This window comes from Malurus melanocephalus, unplaced genomic scaffold (genome assembly GCF_030028575.1).
Source record: "Malurus melanocephalus ecotype Western Australia unplaced genomic scaffold, MMel_1.1 scaffold_86, whole genome shotgun sequence".
Lineage (NCBI taxonomy): Eukaryota > Metazoa > Chordata > Aves > Passeriformes > Maluridae > Malurus > Malurus melanocephalus.
The window spans coordinates 2063137-2077463 of NW_026623318.1; the positions used below are offsets into that span (position 1 = coordinate 2063137).

General features: G+C 52.6%; 1 protein-coding gene across 1 annotated transcript in view; it reads right to left on the minus strand.

Annotated features, from left to right (window-relative positions):
* The window catches only part of LOC130574636 (eosinophil peroxidase-like), a 17316-nt gene extending 4549 nt beyond the window's left edge, over positions 1-12767 (minus strand). Inside the window, exons 1-10 of the mRNA XM_057367971.1 lie at positions 12690-12767; positions 12595-12626; positions 11483-11539; positions 10009-10184; positions 7999-8119; positions 7389-7518; positions 6161-6367; positions 4591-4906; positions 2162-2322; positions 543-790 (exon numbers count right to left, since the gene is read on the minus strand). Coding sequence (XP_057223954.1) covers positions 543-790; positions 2162-2322; positions 4591-4906; positions 6161-6367; positions 7389-7518; positions 7999-8119; positions 10009-10184; positions 11483-11539; positions 12595-12626; positions 12690-12767 — 1526 coding nt within the window. The remainder of the gene's footprint in view (positions 1-542; positions 791-2161; positions 2323-4590; positions 4907-6160; positions 6368-7388; positions 7519-7998; positions 8120-10008; positions 10185-11482; positions 11540-12594; positions 12627-12689) is intronic.
* Positions 12768-14327: the final 1560 nt, after the last annotated feature.

Here is a 14327-nt window from a genome sequence, read left to right on the forward strand (position 1 = left end):
GGGGACACAGGGACACAGGGATCAGTGCCACCTGCAGCGGGGACATGGGGACATGGGGACACAGGGATCAATACCACCTGCACTGGGGACACAGGGACACGGGGATTAATGCTACCTGCACTGGGCACACGGGGATCAATGCCACCTGCAGTGGGGACATGGGGACACAGGGACACAGGGATCAATGCCACCTAAAGCAGGGATGTCTGAGCAGTGCAGGGAGACCAATGTGTGTGTAAGAGGCTCCAGAGAACTGAGAACAGCCTACATTTAAGTTTCTACTACATGAGAATCAATTTTCTGCACTTAAAGAATTAAGATGAAAACACTGCTTGGAGGCCACAGCAATTAAGTGATAAGACTATTTAGTAACATGATGGGCTGCCCTTGACTGCAGGGAACAGCTCTGTTGGTAGCAAAGGCCATTTTACACATTTCATACAAAATGCTTTTGAATTCAGCTGAAGCAGGAGCTCATCCAGAGAGGGCAGAAAAGGATGCATGAAATAAACTTACACTACAGYGCTGCAAGAAAGGCTTTACCTTCTTGAATGATCCTCCAGACAGCAAAGAAGGAGGTTCTGAGTTGAATTTCAGGAGTTATRGGTCTGTAATATTTGTCCAAGCGGCCAACAGTTGGGGGGACTGAGGCATGAGCAAAACGAAAAGCCAAGGTGAAGACATTGGATATCCGAGGATCCACGGACTCGTTGTAGCCCCGGTAACGAGGAATGAGCCTCCGGAAACTGTGTCCCAACAGGAGAGGCAGGTAATCCCTGTAGGTAATGATCTAGGGGGGAAAAAGGAAAGGGTGAACCATTAATGTCCTGGCCATCAGTTTCTGTGCAAGCAGAGTTGTTACTCATCTTCTCTCCGCCACAACGCTCTGGCAGATCAGAGCAACGTAAGAAAAGTTTGGACTCCATGATCCCAGAAGTCTTTCCAACGTAATTGGTTCTGTGATTCTGTGAAGATAAAAGCCTGCCAAATCCTCCCAAATGTTGCCTCCTTGTCCCCATTCCCATCAGGCAGGCAGAACTGCACCCTGTGTGCCTTAGATGACAAAGATAACRCTGGCAGATAACAGGGTAACACCACCCACGGGCAGCTACGTGAGTCCTCCCACAGCAGAGATTTTCAACYCTGCTCTCATGTCTCTCTGGGATATTGAGGAGGCAGAACAATATAATTTAAAAAAAAAATTTAAAAAATCCTGTATTAGTAAGAGAAAATGGATTAATTGTCTGAAAACTGCATGAAGATGAAACCATTGATGGAAACACAATGATTGAGATGCTTTTAGGACAATCCTTTAAGTGTTTAYCTTGCCCAACGGGTTTTTTCAACCATACAACAATACTTTAATTGACGGCATAAAACCATAAACATTTTGATATTCCTGCCTTTTATTCATTGTTAAACCAACTCAGAAGACAGGTTTCAAAGGAGGTGCCTTAGGAAACACTGTGTCCCTCTCTCTCATAGGACCCAGCCTTTCCTGTCAGCCATAAAACCTCATCTGGCTTTGAGGTCATTCCTGCCCCAAACTGGAGGCTGGATAAGAGACCTCAGGAGRTTCCTCCCAAGCACAGAAGTATTTGTGTGACCCCAGGATCCTGTTCAGGGTCAAGTCTGGGTTGCAGTCCCAAGGGGACACAKGACTGGCTGCACCCACCAGCACAAAGGGCTTCTTGACAGAATCCCAGAATGGTTTGGGTTGRAAGGCACCTTCAAGGTCATTTCATTCAAACCCCCTGCCATGGGCAGGGAACTATTGAAAGGAGGAGACTCACAACCCAGAGGAATTTTAATCCACATTTCCAGTGCCATTCATATCATATACAAAACATACACCAGTTAAAAAAATGCATCCTCTGACTTCTCTGTTCTTCAGACAGAAAAGTGCCATTGAAAACCACATCAAGAACTTTGTAAATTTAACAGTAGAGGGATATCAGAGATTCAGGGGGACCCCCTCTGTGCTTGTCATTTCAGGTACCTCTGTGTGATTTTGCTTTGGTTGAAAAGGGATCGGTGGAAAGAATTTTGCCCTTTCACCCCAAAATCCTTCACTCTTTGGCCACACACACTACCACAGCCTAACACACAAATCCTGTGAGACTGCAGGAGGAGCCAGGGCAGGTGAGATGGTGGCTGGTACCTGGATCATGGCTCCCAGGATCTTTCGTGCCTCCTGGTAGAGCCTCTCATCATTCCAGTGGGGATTGAGGCTCTGCAGCTTCCCAGCCAGGCGGTTGTGCTCCCGCAGGAAGAGCGTGTGCATGCAGGCCAGCTCCAGCATCTCGCTYGCCCGGGTGTCACCTGGGAGGGGCACACATGACATGGGAGTGGGAATGTCACACTGGGAAGCACACACAGAGGAATTTTTAGATGTCTCGATATTTGTGTTGTGAAGAAAACGGTTAAGGAATGCAGAGGAGGAGAAGGAAACCAAGGMTCAGACAGCACCAGGGAAAAGTGGAATTTCTGCAGAGGCAGCAGAAGTCAGGTGCCACCGTGGCTGTGCTGAGCACTACAGAGAGGTGGGGAAGCTTTCAGTGAAGGGCTGGGAGCATTAACTTAAAAAGTTAAATACAGTAGGTCTTCTGCAGGCTCCYCTATCAGAGACATTCGGTCTCACAGCTCGAGAGGGAAATGCAAACACGCAGAGAGAAGTCAAGATGGCCAAGGCAGCTCTGCAAATCAGAGGGTCTCCTTCAAACCAGCTGAAACTGGGGCCAAAGCAAGGTGACAGTCACAAACAGGCTCTCTGGGGAGTAAAAGGAAAAGCAAAATGAGTCAGCTTKCAGGAATAAATTACAAACAGCATCACAATGAAATATCAAATCCTTTTACAAACATCTGGGGCAGGAAACCCAAGAGCAAGCAGGTGATGAGAGTATAGACAAGCACTCAGAGAAAAGTAAATATGTGGTATTTGGTCCCCTTGTCCCACAGCAAATAGAGAGATTTGCTTCTGCACTTGGCACAGAGCCCTTTTCATCCACTCTCAAAGGCTGCCTGTGAGGGACTGCGGAAGGAGGAACAAAAGCAGCACTGTGAGGTTTCCATGAGCAGAATGCTTCCAGCCAGAGCTTCCAAGAGAGCTCYGGGAGCAAACGCTGAGCTCTGTGAGGCAACTGCACATGTGAAAYCCCCCCCGTTCTCAGGGAGCGGAAGAGTCACAAATAAGACACTGAATTTTCAAAGGCGCTTCTGAAATAGCCTGAATTGATGACTACAAAAGCATTGATGGGTCTGTTCCAGCCATGGAACAGGAACTGCTCCTCACTGAGAGTTTGTGGGGGCTGGAAGCCCCTCCTGGGAAGTATCTGATACTCCTGCCCGCTCTGCTCCTCACTGGACACCTGCCTTTGGCAACAGGTCCTCTGTGGTGCTCACCAAGGACAGGGGAGCAGATGAACACACGAAACAACACATGGGACAGATGGAATTTGAGAGCATGAAACACCATGAGCTTCAGAGGAAGCAGCTGATCAACTCMAAGGACCATGGGGATGTTCAGAGGAACTTGGGTCAGATCTGAAGGGAGTAGAAAGCAGTTCCACAGAAGATGAGATCTGTTGTGCCCTCAAGCTTTCTCCAGCAGTGCCACAAGCAGCCTGGCATGGCCAGAGCCAGCAGGAGCCAGCTGGGAAGTCCTGCTCTCCAAAAGAAAAAGGCCAAGGAGTGAGACACTAATTCATGAGGTGTATCAGCAATATCCCTCTCTGGGGTCCCACAGGCTTGTGGCAACACCCTGGTCCTCAGGGKCAGGACCAGGAGAAGGGAGCAGTGCTGAGGATCCGTGAGGTCAGTTCTGTCTCTGTGAGCTTAGGGTCAGAACACAGCAAAGGGCAGCAGAGGGAAAGGGGGTGGTGGTTGTGCAGGGATCTGGCTGCAGGGAAGGCTTGGCTGTGGGAGCCCATGCCCAGGACCACAGGAGTTATTTTGGGTCGAAGAAGGATCAAGGGGATACCAAAAGCATGACAAAAGATAAATGTAGCAAGAGGGTGTTCCAATGGACTGGCCTGGCCAGATGCTCCCAGTGCTCCCCTGGGGTTCACAGTGGTGGGGACACACCTTAAAAAGCCACCTTGGCCTGGGACTGGCCTCATTCTCATTCCAGCTGGGATCTGAGCTCCTCTCACAGTGCAGCAGGCWCATACAAAGGTTTCCTGCTGTGGCCCAGCACAGCAGTTACACACCTGTTCCCTTCCTGCCGGGACAGATACAGCCATGGAATGACAAGGACAGACAAGCCATTGTCCCCAGGCCAGGCTGCCATTGCCAGGCCTGCTCGGCTCCATCACGGCACTGGGTCACTCTGCGCCCTACACCGGAGCTGCTGAGCATGGATGGGACATCTTCACTCCAAGTTTATCCTCACTCCAGGTTTATCCTCCCAAAGAAGACTTGGAGATGGTGAAGACCTTCGTCCTACCTAGCACAGCCTGTCTCAATCTTTCATGATTTGCTCTGCTCCATTTTCTACTTAAATAAGAAAAGCAAACAACTAAAGAAGCAAACCAGAGCCACCGGAATTGTCTGCTCCAGATTCTGGGTTTGGGATGCCAACACCCAACCCACCTGCAAAAAAACAAGGGATTCGAGCCGCCCCGCTGGCCTTGAGGCAGGGCTCCTTCCTCATGGGGCCGAAGGGCATGTACGCCCTGCCCCTGTCGGTGAAGTTGTGGTTCACAGCCAGGAGGCCCCGCCGGCCGCTCCGGTCCCGCAGGCGCTGGGCCACGGCCACCTCGCTGCCATACACGACGCTGCCGTCCAGGAACGAGSTCAGAGCGTTGATCTGCTCCCGGATCGCCCTGCCCCGTGTGCAGGCGGGAGCTGAGCGGAAGAAAGGGAGGCAATCCCTCCTGTTGGTGATTCGGGGGTCGTTGGGTGGGATCTGCAGATAGAGAACAGGARAATTCGTCAGTGGCTCAGGAGGGCAGAAGCTGCACTGGGAGATAGAGCCAGGCAGGAACGCTCTCACAGGGCATAAATCTCCAGCATAAATCTTGAGATGAAGGGTYAGATTGACAGCAGAGATGATGCTTTAGGTGTCCAAATCCCTAGCAGCATGGAGACACCTAGATTTCCCTAARGTCCTATGGATTCCTAAAGTTTTTCCTCTGAAAATAAATACATTGGATATAATCTTTAAAGCTCAGTTTTCTTATCTCCATATCTACACCATAGATAGYTGTCATCCACAACCTGTGACCCTGCCTGCATTCTCAAATGCGTGTCAGGCAAATACCCAGTGATACTCCATCCCATCTCAAGACAAAATAGTTTTTCTTTAGAGGAATTAGGAGCACATGTGGGAGCCAGACCTGCAGCAGAACTTCAAAGGCAGGAGAACAGAGCTGCAGGAAGGACATGGACATGATCTGGAGAAAAGAAGGTGCTGGGGGGACCTTCTGGCTCTCMACAAAATCCCTGACAGGAGCGGGCAGCTGGGGGTGGGTCAGGCTCTGCTCCCAGGGAACAGGGACAGGAGGAGAGGAAATGGGCTCAAGCTGTGCCRGGGGAGGTTCAGGGTGGACATCAGCAGGAATTTCTGCATGGAAAGGGTGGTCAGGCCTTGGCAGAGGCTGCCCAGGGAGGTTTGGACTGCCCATCCCTGGACTRGATGTGGCAMTCAGGGCTCTGGGCTGGGTGACAAGGYGGGCATCAGGCACAGGCTGGATTTGATGACCCTGGAGGGCTTTTCCAACCCCAATSATTYTGTGACCWACTGGAGCAYAGTGTGACTCCTGCTAATGCCACAAGCACTGYTGGGGTATCTCAGAACTCCCATATCCTGTGAAAAGAGAACTTCAGTCCCGTGGATTTTCTGGGATATTGACATTCCCCAGTGCCTGTCTGGGACATTTCCTTTTTTTCCAGCCATCACCTGTGCAGCCTTTGCACTACAGCTCCAAAGAAAAACWGCACTGCTGAGGGAGATGGGAAATGCCTGGAAACCTGGGAAATGCTGTTTCTGTGCTTGGAGCCCAGGGACAGCCCTGCCACCACACAGAGTGCTCTGACCCCCTTGGGCTGCTCTGGGAGGATGTTCCTCCATGGCCAAGGACCTGGAGAAACAYCAGCATCTCCTGGTGGGAAGAGAGATGCCCCCTCCCTTCCTCCCCTGGGAGAAGGAGGCTGGCTGTACCTGGATGGGAAAGCAGGGAGGCTTCTTGGCACAGCTGGTGTCACAGTCTGTCCCACCGGCAAATGGGACTCTGGCTGGGGTTTCTGGGCTGAAATCCAGGTCATGGTCAATAAACTGGCCCCACTGCATGAACATGAGGGATCTCTGCTGGTCCATCTGGAGCTGCTCCCGGGGGAAGCGGACGATGTCGTTGGACACTTGTCGGACCTGCAGGGATGGAGGCAGAGCACGTGGGGGGAAAATGACGTGAATGAATGGCTGCATCCGGTTGTGGTGTCATCAGCAGAAAATCCCAAGGCACTCCTCGGGCTTTGCAGACAAAAAAAATCCCAAATCTATCTGCACTGGAAGGTGTTACTGAGTACCCTTTGCTGAACACTGCGCTGCTCTGACTCTAGGCAGGGTTCTGAGCCTCCAGGCCAAGACTATCCCTTGATGAACWTAAGGAAACAGCTCAACAAGCCTGGCACAGGGGGGCAAAACAGATTTTAAAAGACATTTTTAAAATAGAAGCATGGAAAAAAATTTGCCCTGGGAATTTCTGGAAGTGATCTCAAAGTTCTCTCTTTCCCAGCCATCACAGTTCCCCCACCCTTTTAGCACAGAAAAATTTGACACTGTGCTGTGGAAGAGGGTTAGGAAGTACAACAAACCCATGAGCACAACCAGGAAATGCCCAGCACCTCATCAGAGTTATTGTTGCACCGAGCTCAGGTGACCAGAAGCCACWTCACAGTGTCCCTGCTCAGATCCAGGTGCCACGAGAGCCACAACTCCTGCAGTTCCCCCACCCAGGGACCCACACAAAGCATTTCTGGCCATATATTTTTGTTCTGGGGGTTCCCTTGCTCACATTATCCTCTGCCATAATTGTTTTTCAGGAAACTACAACTGCCATAAACCAAATCAAAAAAGATAGTTAAATAATTTGGCTTAAAGGGACTCAATTTAAAAGAATACATTGTGTAATTCTTTCTTCCTCCTGTGCTTCTGCAGCAATCAGATTCAYTTTCATTTGCTTTTCCTGAAGGCATGGGACTTAGAAAGCATTCCTAACAGATTCCCCTGGATAGTCTCAGTCCATCACTCTGAAGCTGGTGCATTTAGGCTCCTCCATCCTGATTGACCACTCCAGCTGGTGGATGAGCCCTTTGATGCCTGTGACCTGAGCAAGAACTGACAATCCCCAAGCCCTGACACTGTAATCTGAGACTGTTACAAACTTTACCAGTGGAAGGGGGAATCCAGAGTAGCGCCTTCCTTCCGTCCACCCGCGGGGCACAGAGATGCCATCCTCATATTCTGCTGGCAGCCACCTGGCCAGGGCYCTGTTGGAAGCTCCTAGGGATGGGTTCCTCCTGTCAGAGGAAATGGAAAAACAGCAAAGAGAGCCAAGAGCTCGTGGATGTGGAGAGACATGGACCTTGGAACGGGAGCACCCTGTGGTTTGGGAGCTCCTGCAGCTCTATGGGCTTGGTGCTATCAATGAACCTCAGGATTAATGACCCTTGAGTTCACCTTGTCCCCGCTCAGAGCCCTGAGTGCCACGTCCAGTCCCTCCTTGGGCACCTCCAGGAATGGGGACTCCACTACTCCGCTGGGCAGTTCCAGTGCCTGACCACCCTTTCCACTGAGAAATTCCTTCTGATGACCAACCTGAACCTCATCTGGTGCAACTTGAGGCCATTTCCTCTTGTCCTGTCACCATCCACCCCCATCCATCCATCCATCCATCCATCCATCCATCCATCCATCCATCCATCCATCCATCCATCCATCCATCCATCCATCCATCCATCCATCCATCCATCTATCCTCCTGCTGACACAGCCCCTCACCTGTTGTTGCACTCGCCAGTGATGGTTCTGTAGCCAGAAGAAGCACAATTTATTTTCTTATCCTGCTGGTCACATCCAGTGGCCTTGAAAATCATCCCCAGCTGAGCTGGAGTCAGCAAGTCTGCCAGGGAACAAGGGAGAATAAACATGCAGGACCACACTGGTTTTCCTCCCTGTACCCTTGTAGCTGTACCCAGCATCATCTGCACGACCATGCCGTGCTGTCATTTAAAATATTCTGCCTCGAAGAGGTGCTGAGGATGCTGAGGATGCAGCAGATGCTTTTTCTGGCTTGGAAAGCATCAAACCCAGCAAAACTGTGGTCAAAACTTGTTTATAATCACACATTTGGTTTTGCAGCAGCAGAATTGTTTTCTAGGACTGGCATGTCCTCTCCCCTCCCTTTTTGTCTCCACCATGAAATGCAAACAGCCACAGCCATCCTAGGGGGGTGTTACAAGTTTTCCCCCTGGAAGCAGCTCCCAAGGTGTGTCACCCCTGCTCAGATCTGCCTGGAAAAGAACCATCCTGTGGCTGGGCTCACCAGGGGCTTTGTGCTGTGCACATTTCCCCTTGCAGGGGAGTTAAGTGGCCAAGTTCAACAAGAAAAGYCTGACAGAATCATTCAGTCATGGAATAATTTGATTTGGAGGGACCCTAAAGACTATATTTTTCCAACCCCCTGTCAAGGGCAGGGACTCCATTATCCCAGGYTGCTGCAGCCTGGCCTTGGACACTTCCAGGGATAAGTCAGCCACAGCTTCTCTGGGTCCTGTGCCAGGACCTCACTACCCTCAGAGCCAGGGATTCCTYCCTAACATCKAATCCAAATCTCTCCTCTTTTCGTTTAAAACCATCCCCTCTCTTCCTGTCACTATCTACCCACGTAAAAAGTCTCTCCATCTTTTTTATAAGCTCCTTCAGGCATAGGAAGGGGCTCCAAGGTTTACACGGAGTCTTTTCCAGGCTGACCCCAGCTCTCCCAATCTGTCTCCACAGGGAAGGTGCTCGCTCTCAGCTCTTGCTGCTCTCACTCCACATCCCRTGCCTCAGAGGTTTCCTGGTCAATGCTGCCACCAACAGTCTGGGTCACGGCATGGTTTAAAAAGCCACTGGGCAGGCGGGTGAGAGGCGGCAGCCAAGCGGCCCTGGCAGGGCTCTGGAGTGGTGCTGGAGCCTCAGTCCTGAATGGAGAGGCTGGAGCTGAGCACTGTCAGTTCTGCCATCGCCTTCCAGGTCATCCTGTCCTGGAGCAAAGCCAGAGAACCCCACGATGTGTCTTGTCCTGACAGTGTTTTGCTGTAATGCTGGGAAAGTGTCTGACACCARGCTGGACAGGGCCTGGAGCCGCCTGGAATAGTGGAAGGTGTCCCTGCCCATGGCAGGTGTGGAACAAGTTGGTCTTTAAGGTTCTTTCCCCCCCAAACCATTCCAGGATCCCCATGAGTTCATCTTTGTGTGCCAGGAGGACTCTTTGTGCAGTTTATCTCACTGGCCCCGATTTGCCTCCTCTCTCAGCAGACTGGCCTGGCCTGACTCCACCTCACAGAGGGTGATGCTCCTCCAGAGACTCACTGAAATGTCCTTTCACATCTCCCCATTCTCTATTTGGACAGTATGCTRTCTCTGAYRTGGCTTTTGTGCAGGCTGGGGTCTRGCTGAAAAATTGCCTTCCTTGGGGTCAGGCTGCTGGGAGTCACTGGGTTTGCTCATTTCCTCCTCAAGCATCTACCAAAGCCTTCCAAGCTTTGAACCACTGGAACAGGAACCTCTGTGCAGCAGAAAGAACCAGGGAAGTGCACAAAACACTTCCACCAACTGAAACACCCCCAAATAAATAAATAAATAATGGTAAGATGGAAAAAGAGCGCAGAAAAATAACTCAGCTTTGCTTCATTGCAGCCACAAGGGAGAGATTTGTCATGGCCCRTGACAACCCCCTTTCCTTCCCTCCTCCTAAGCCCGGGTCATCAAGCCCTCTGCCTTMCTCCCACAGAGGGGGCTCCCTACCTGTGACGTTGAAGTTCCCCCTCACAGCCCCCCGCAGCCTCTCCTGGAGCAGGCTCAGGGTGTTGTGCAGATAATCCGCTGCCCGGACGGCTGCTCGCGTCCCCTCCACTGGCTGCTTGAAATATCTCAGCAGCTCTGCTGGGGTCAAGGCATTGCTCTGCAGGTTCTTCTTTATGCTGCAAGGGACAAGAACCCAAAATCTGAAATGGGGCAGGGTCAGGAATGCTGCAGTTGCAGACCTGAGCATCAGGCACAGCATATCCCAAGTCTGAACTGATGGAGAGGCACTGGGAGAGGCCAGAGGTGCTCCCAGCACCCTCCACAGAGCAGCACAGGGACTTGCAGGGAGGGAGTCTCCGAAATAGCCCAGCTCCACCTGCCAGAAGGCAAATCTTAGGGCTTTGAATCCATGAGGCACCAAAGCTCGTTGAGCTGTTATCCAAATCATCAATATCTGTCACCATCCAGGGGCCTCAAATGTCTCMTGGTCACCCTGTCCCGAAGCTGCTGGCACCTCTCAGCTGGAGGGGTCCCCAAGCCAGGGAGGGGATTCAGAGTGTGGCTGCTGGCAGAGGACAGGTATGGGCTGGTAGGAAGCTGGACACCCCCAAAGCATGGCTGGGAGTGCCACAAAATATCCTCACTGGTGCCTCCAGCTGTTTGCTGCATCCCTGGGAGGGAACCAGTGAAAATCAGCAGGAACCTGTGCTGGTCTCAACTCAGAGCTCCTGCTCAGAGCACCCTGAGGGGAGGAACACAACTCAGCAACAGCATCAGGTGCTGCTGTGAAGGTGCTAAGGCCCTGGCACAGGGTGCCCAGAACAGCTGGGGCTGCCCCTGGATCCCTGGCAGTGTCCAAGGTCAGGCTGGACATTGGGGCTGGGAGCAGACTGGGACAGTGGGAGGGGTCCCTGCCATGGCAGGGCCTGGGACGGGATGAACTTTAAGGTCCCTTCCAACCCAAAGCATTCTGGGCTTCGTGATTCCACGAACACTCAGCTGGGAGGAGCAGGACTGAAGAGGTGTGGCTGGCCCAAGAGACTGGTGTAAAATCAGCATGAGTGGGCAGAATTCTGGATGACAGCTCGCTGCGCTCCCGGAGCTCCCCACCGCGCTGTCGCTGCGCCCCGGGGACGGGGAGAGGCGGGGGAAACTGCGGTGCAGGAGGGGACAGGGAAAGGGATGGGGACAGGGATGGGGACAGGGACAGCGGAAGGGGCAAGGGAAGGTACAGGGACAGGGGAAGGGACAGGGATGTGGGGAAGGGACAGGGATGGGGACAGGGATGGGGACGGGGATAGGGACTGGGACAGGGATGGGGATGGGGACAGGGAAAGGGACAGGGATGGGGACAGGGACGGGGACTGGGACAGGGATGGGGATGGGGACAGGGACAGGGACTGGGACAGGGATGGGGACAGGGACGGGGACAAAGAACGCGACAGGAACATGCCGCACCCAGCCCGGCTCTCACCGGTCCCGTGTCCGCTTGTAGGCGGCATCCACCGACTGCCGGGCTTCGGCCACGCTGCTGAGCACGGACGCGTCCGACACAGCCGGGGGCGCATCTGAGCGGGGAAAGGGCAGAGCAGAGGTGAGGGAGCATCCCTGCGCCGTGCTGCTCACTCTCTAGAGATCTGCATGTGAATATAATCCTCGGGGGAGTCTGAGAGTCCCTCCATCAGCACCTTTCTAACAGCCCCCGGTGAGAGGTGCAGGCACCATCCCTGCTGCCTTTGCACAGCAGAGCACTTGAATAAACTGCCCAGAGAAGCTGTGGCTWCCYCTGGATCCMTGGAAGTGTCCAAGACCAGGCTGGACAGGGCTTGGAGCAACCTGGGATAGCAGAAAGTGTCCCTGCTCATGGCAGGGGTTGGAATGGGATGATTTAAGGTCCCTTCCAATCCAAACCATTCTGGGATTCTCTTATTCCAYAAGCAGCTGAATTTCCCCACAGCTTTCCCCAGTCCCTCCTGCAACCTCCCACCACTCTGTTTCCCTTCCTGCCTGGGGGAGCTCCCAAAAATGAAAGCAATCTCCATCATCTGTTGGTTGTGGGTCACAGAAGGGGAGGGGACAGGCCTTGAGGGCTCCTTGAGTGACAGCACTTTCCTACAGCTTCTGGGAAGAAAAAAACTTCAGAAAATAGCACAAAAGGGWCTAATATCTCCCAAATCTCCAGTTTCTTTTAAATGCCTTCCCTGATCGCTCCAGAGTTTACCTCTTGGACAATCCTAATGAGAAAAATTATTGCCTGGAACACCGTTTGAGACAAATGAAAAGCTAGGCATGTACTTTTTATGAGGACTTGACATTGTAAATTAACGGGCGGAGGTCTCTGTATGTTTTAGAGCAGTGATTCAGGGCTTGAAGAGAGGGAGTGACTGCCCCATCCCCACACTCCACAGGCCCTGGTAGCTCTCCCAGGCACTGGCACAGGCAGGAGCCCCTCATTCCATGGGGATGGACCAGTGCTGGGAACTGCTCTCCTTTAACCTGATTTYAAGGAATCAGGCAGGACTGATAAAAACCCAAAATAGCTGCGATTGGTGCCACAGGAGGTATAAACTGGGCTCCTTCTGGCACCTCTTCAGGGCTGTGCTGCTGAGTGATTCAGGCTATTCCAGACTTAACTTTATCCTTCCCACTGAGAAAATGGCCTGATCTGCAAAGGAAAGGACAATACCGTAGGAAGAGGATACAGATGCCTGGAACAGGTTGAGGATCACCAACGACCCCAGGAAGATTTCTGCCTTCATCCCTGCAAAGAAATGTAGGTGAAGAAGACCAAGGACCTGTGGATGCATCAGGAAGGTCTGTGCCCACGCTGAGGATGGCACATGTGAGGGAGCTCATGGAGCATCCCCTGCCAAGGAGGTCCCCTGCAGCCCCGGTGCAGAGGGAGCTGCCTCCTGTCCCAAGGACTCCCAGCACTGGTGGGAATGTGCCGCTTGGGGCTTCAGGGGCAGCCAAAAGGGAGCAGAACTTGCTGCCAGGGCAGCATGCAGTGTGCAAGGGAGAGCTGCTGGGGAAGAGGGAAGAGCCAGGACAGCACGGCAGGTCCTCCACACCTCTGYTTCTCTACCTTTAAATTCCAATAATCCTCTTTGTAAGCAGTCATGTAGTCATAATATRTCACATAAAACCATACAAGGACTGTAGTCTCCTTATTCCTGACATGCTTGGGATTGAGGATATTCAGATTAAAAATTCCACCAAAAGTTTGGACAAAATAATACTTCAGTATTTAGAATTTGGCTATGAAAATCACTGTGAGTGAACTGTTTGTGCTCCTCAATAGACCCAGAGTGAAGCCAACCACAAGCTGGGTATCACTCTATCCCCAGAATAATAAAATATGGCATTTATATTTGTGTTTTAATGGGTATTTATTCAGTTACTACCTAGCTGCTCCTTTAACGTGCTGCAGAAGGTGTGGGGAGTATTTAAGAGCCGTTTAATTGATTTTTGGGATGATTTTCCCCAAGGAGACCCACTCACCTCCCAAGGCTGCTCCAAGGCAATCAGCTCCCAGAACGAGCCCAGAGCTGTGTGCTGGGCATCCGCCGCGGAGCCGCCTCAAAGGCAGCCCAGAGTGCCCCCTGAAATGCCCAGCTACCCCCGGACCCTGCGGCAGAGCCCCTGGCGACAGCAGTGACAGCAGCGACAGCAGCGACAGCAGCGACAGCAGCTGGTCCTTCCTCGCTGCGCTGCAGCCGCGCCCGGCGCCGGGAAGCAGAGGGAGAAGCTCAGCCCCAACTCAGCCGCAGCCCCTCAATCCCGCCCCTGGCACAGCACCAAACCCTCCCCAAGAGAAAAGCGGGTGTCCCCGGGTCAGTCTCTCACCTGCCATCCCCCGCCTCCTCCTCGGGCCCCTCCGTGCCCGCTTTTATCTGCCCGGCGTTATCAGCTGCCAGCGCAGCACTGACCTCCCTCCCACCCGAGTGCCCGCCGGGGAGGCTCCTTCGCTCCCAACTGGACACAGTCTGATGCCGCATCAGAGCTTCCCAACCATTTATAAAGGTGATGTGACCACTTTGTGGTGGTTTTAGAGTCTCGAGCCCCTCTGGGAGTGTCCTCCAGGGACAAGGTTCCTTCCCCCATGGTGTTCTTTATTCTTTGCTGCTTTTGAAGGACRAAAAACCATTTTCACATCTATCCCCGGAGACACCTGCAGTGCTCAGCACCCCCCATGCCACCTCCTGCTCTGCCCCATGTGGGTCCACGGGAACTGCTCCCTGAGCAGGAGGAGGCTCTGGGATGATGGTTTGGACAGATATCACCGTCCAGCAGCTGGCATGGAGCACAGGGCAGCCCAG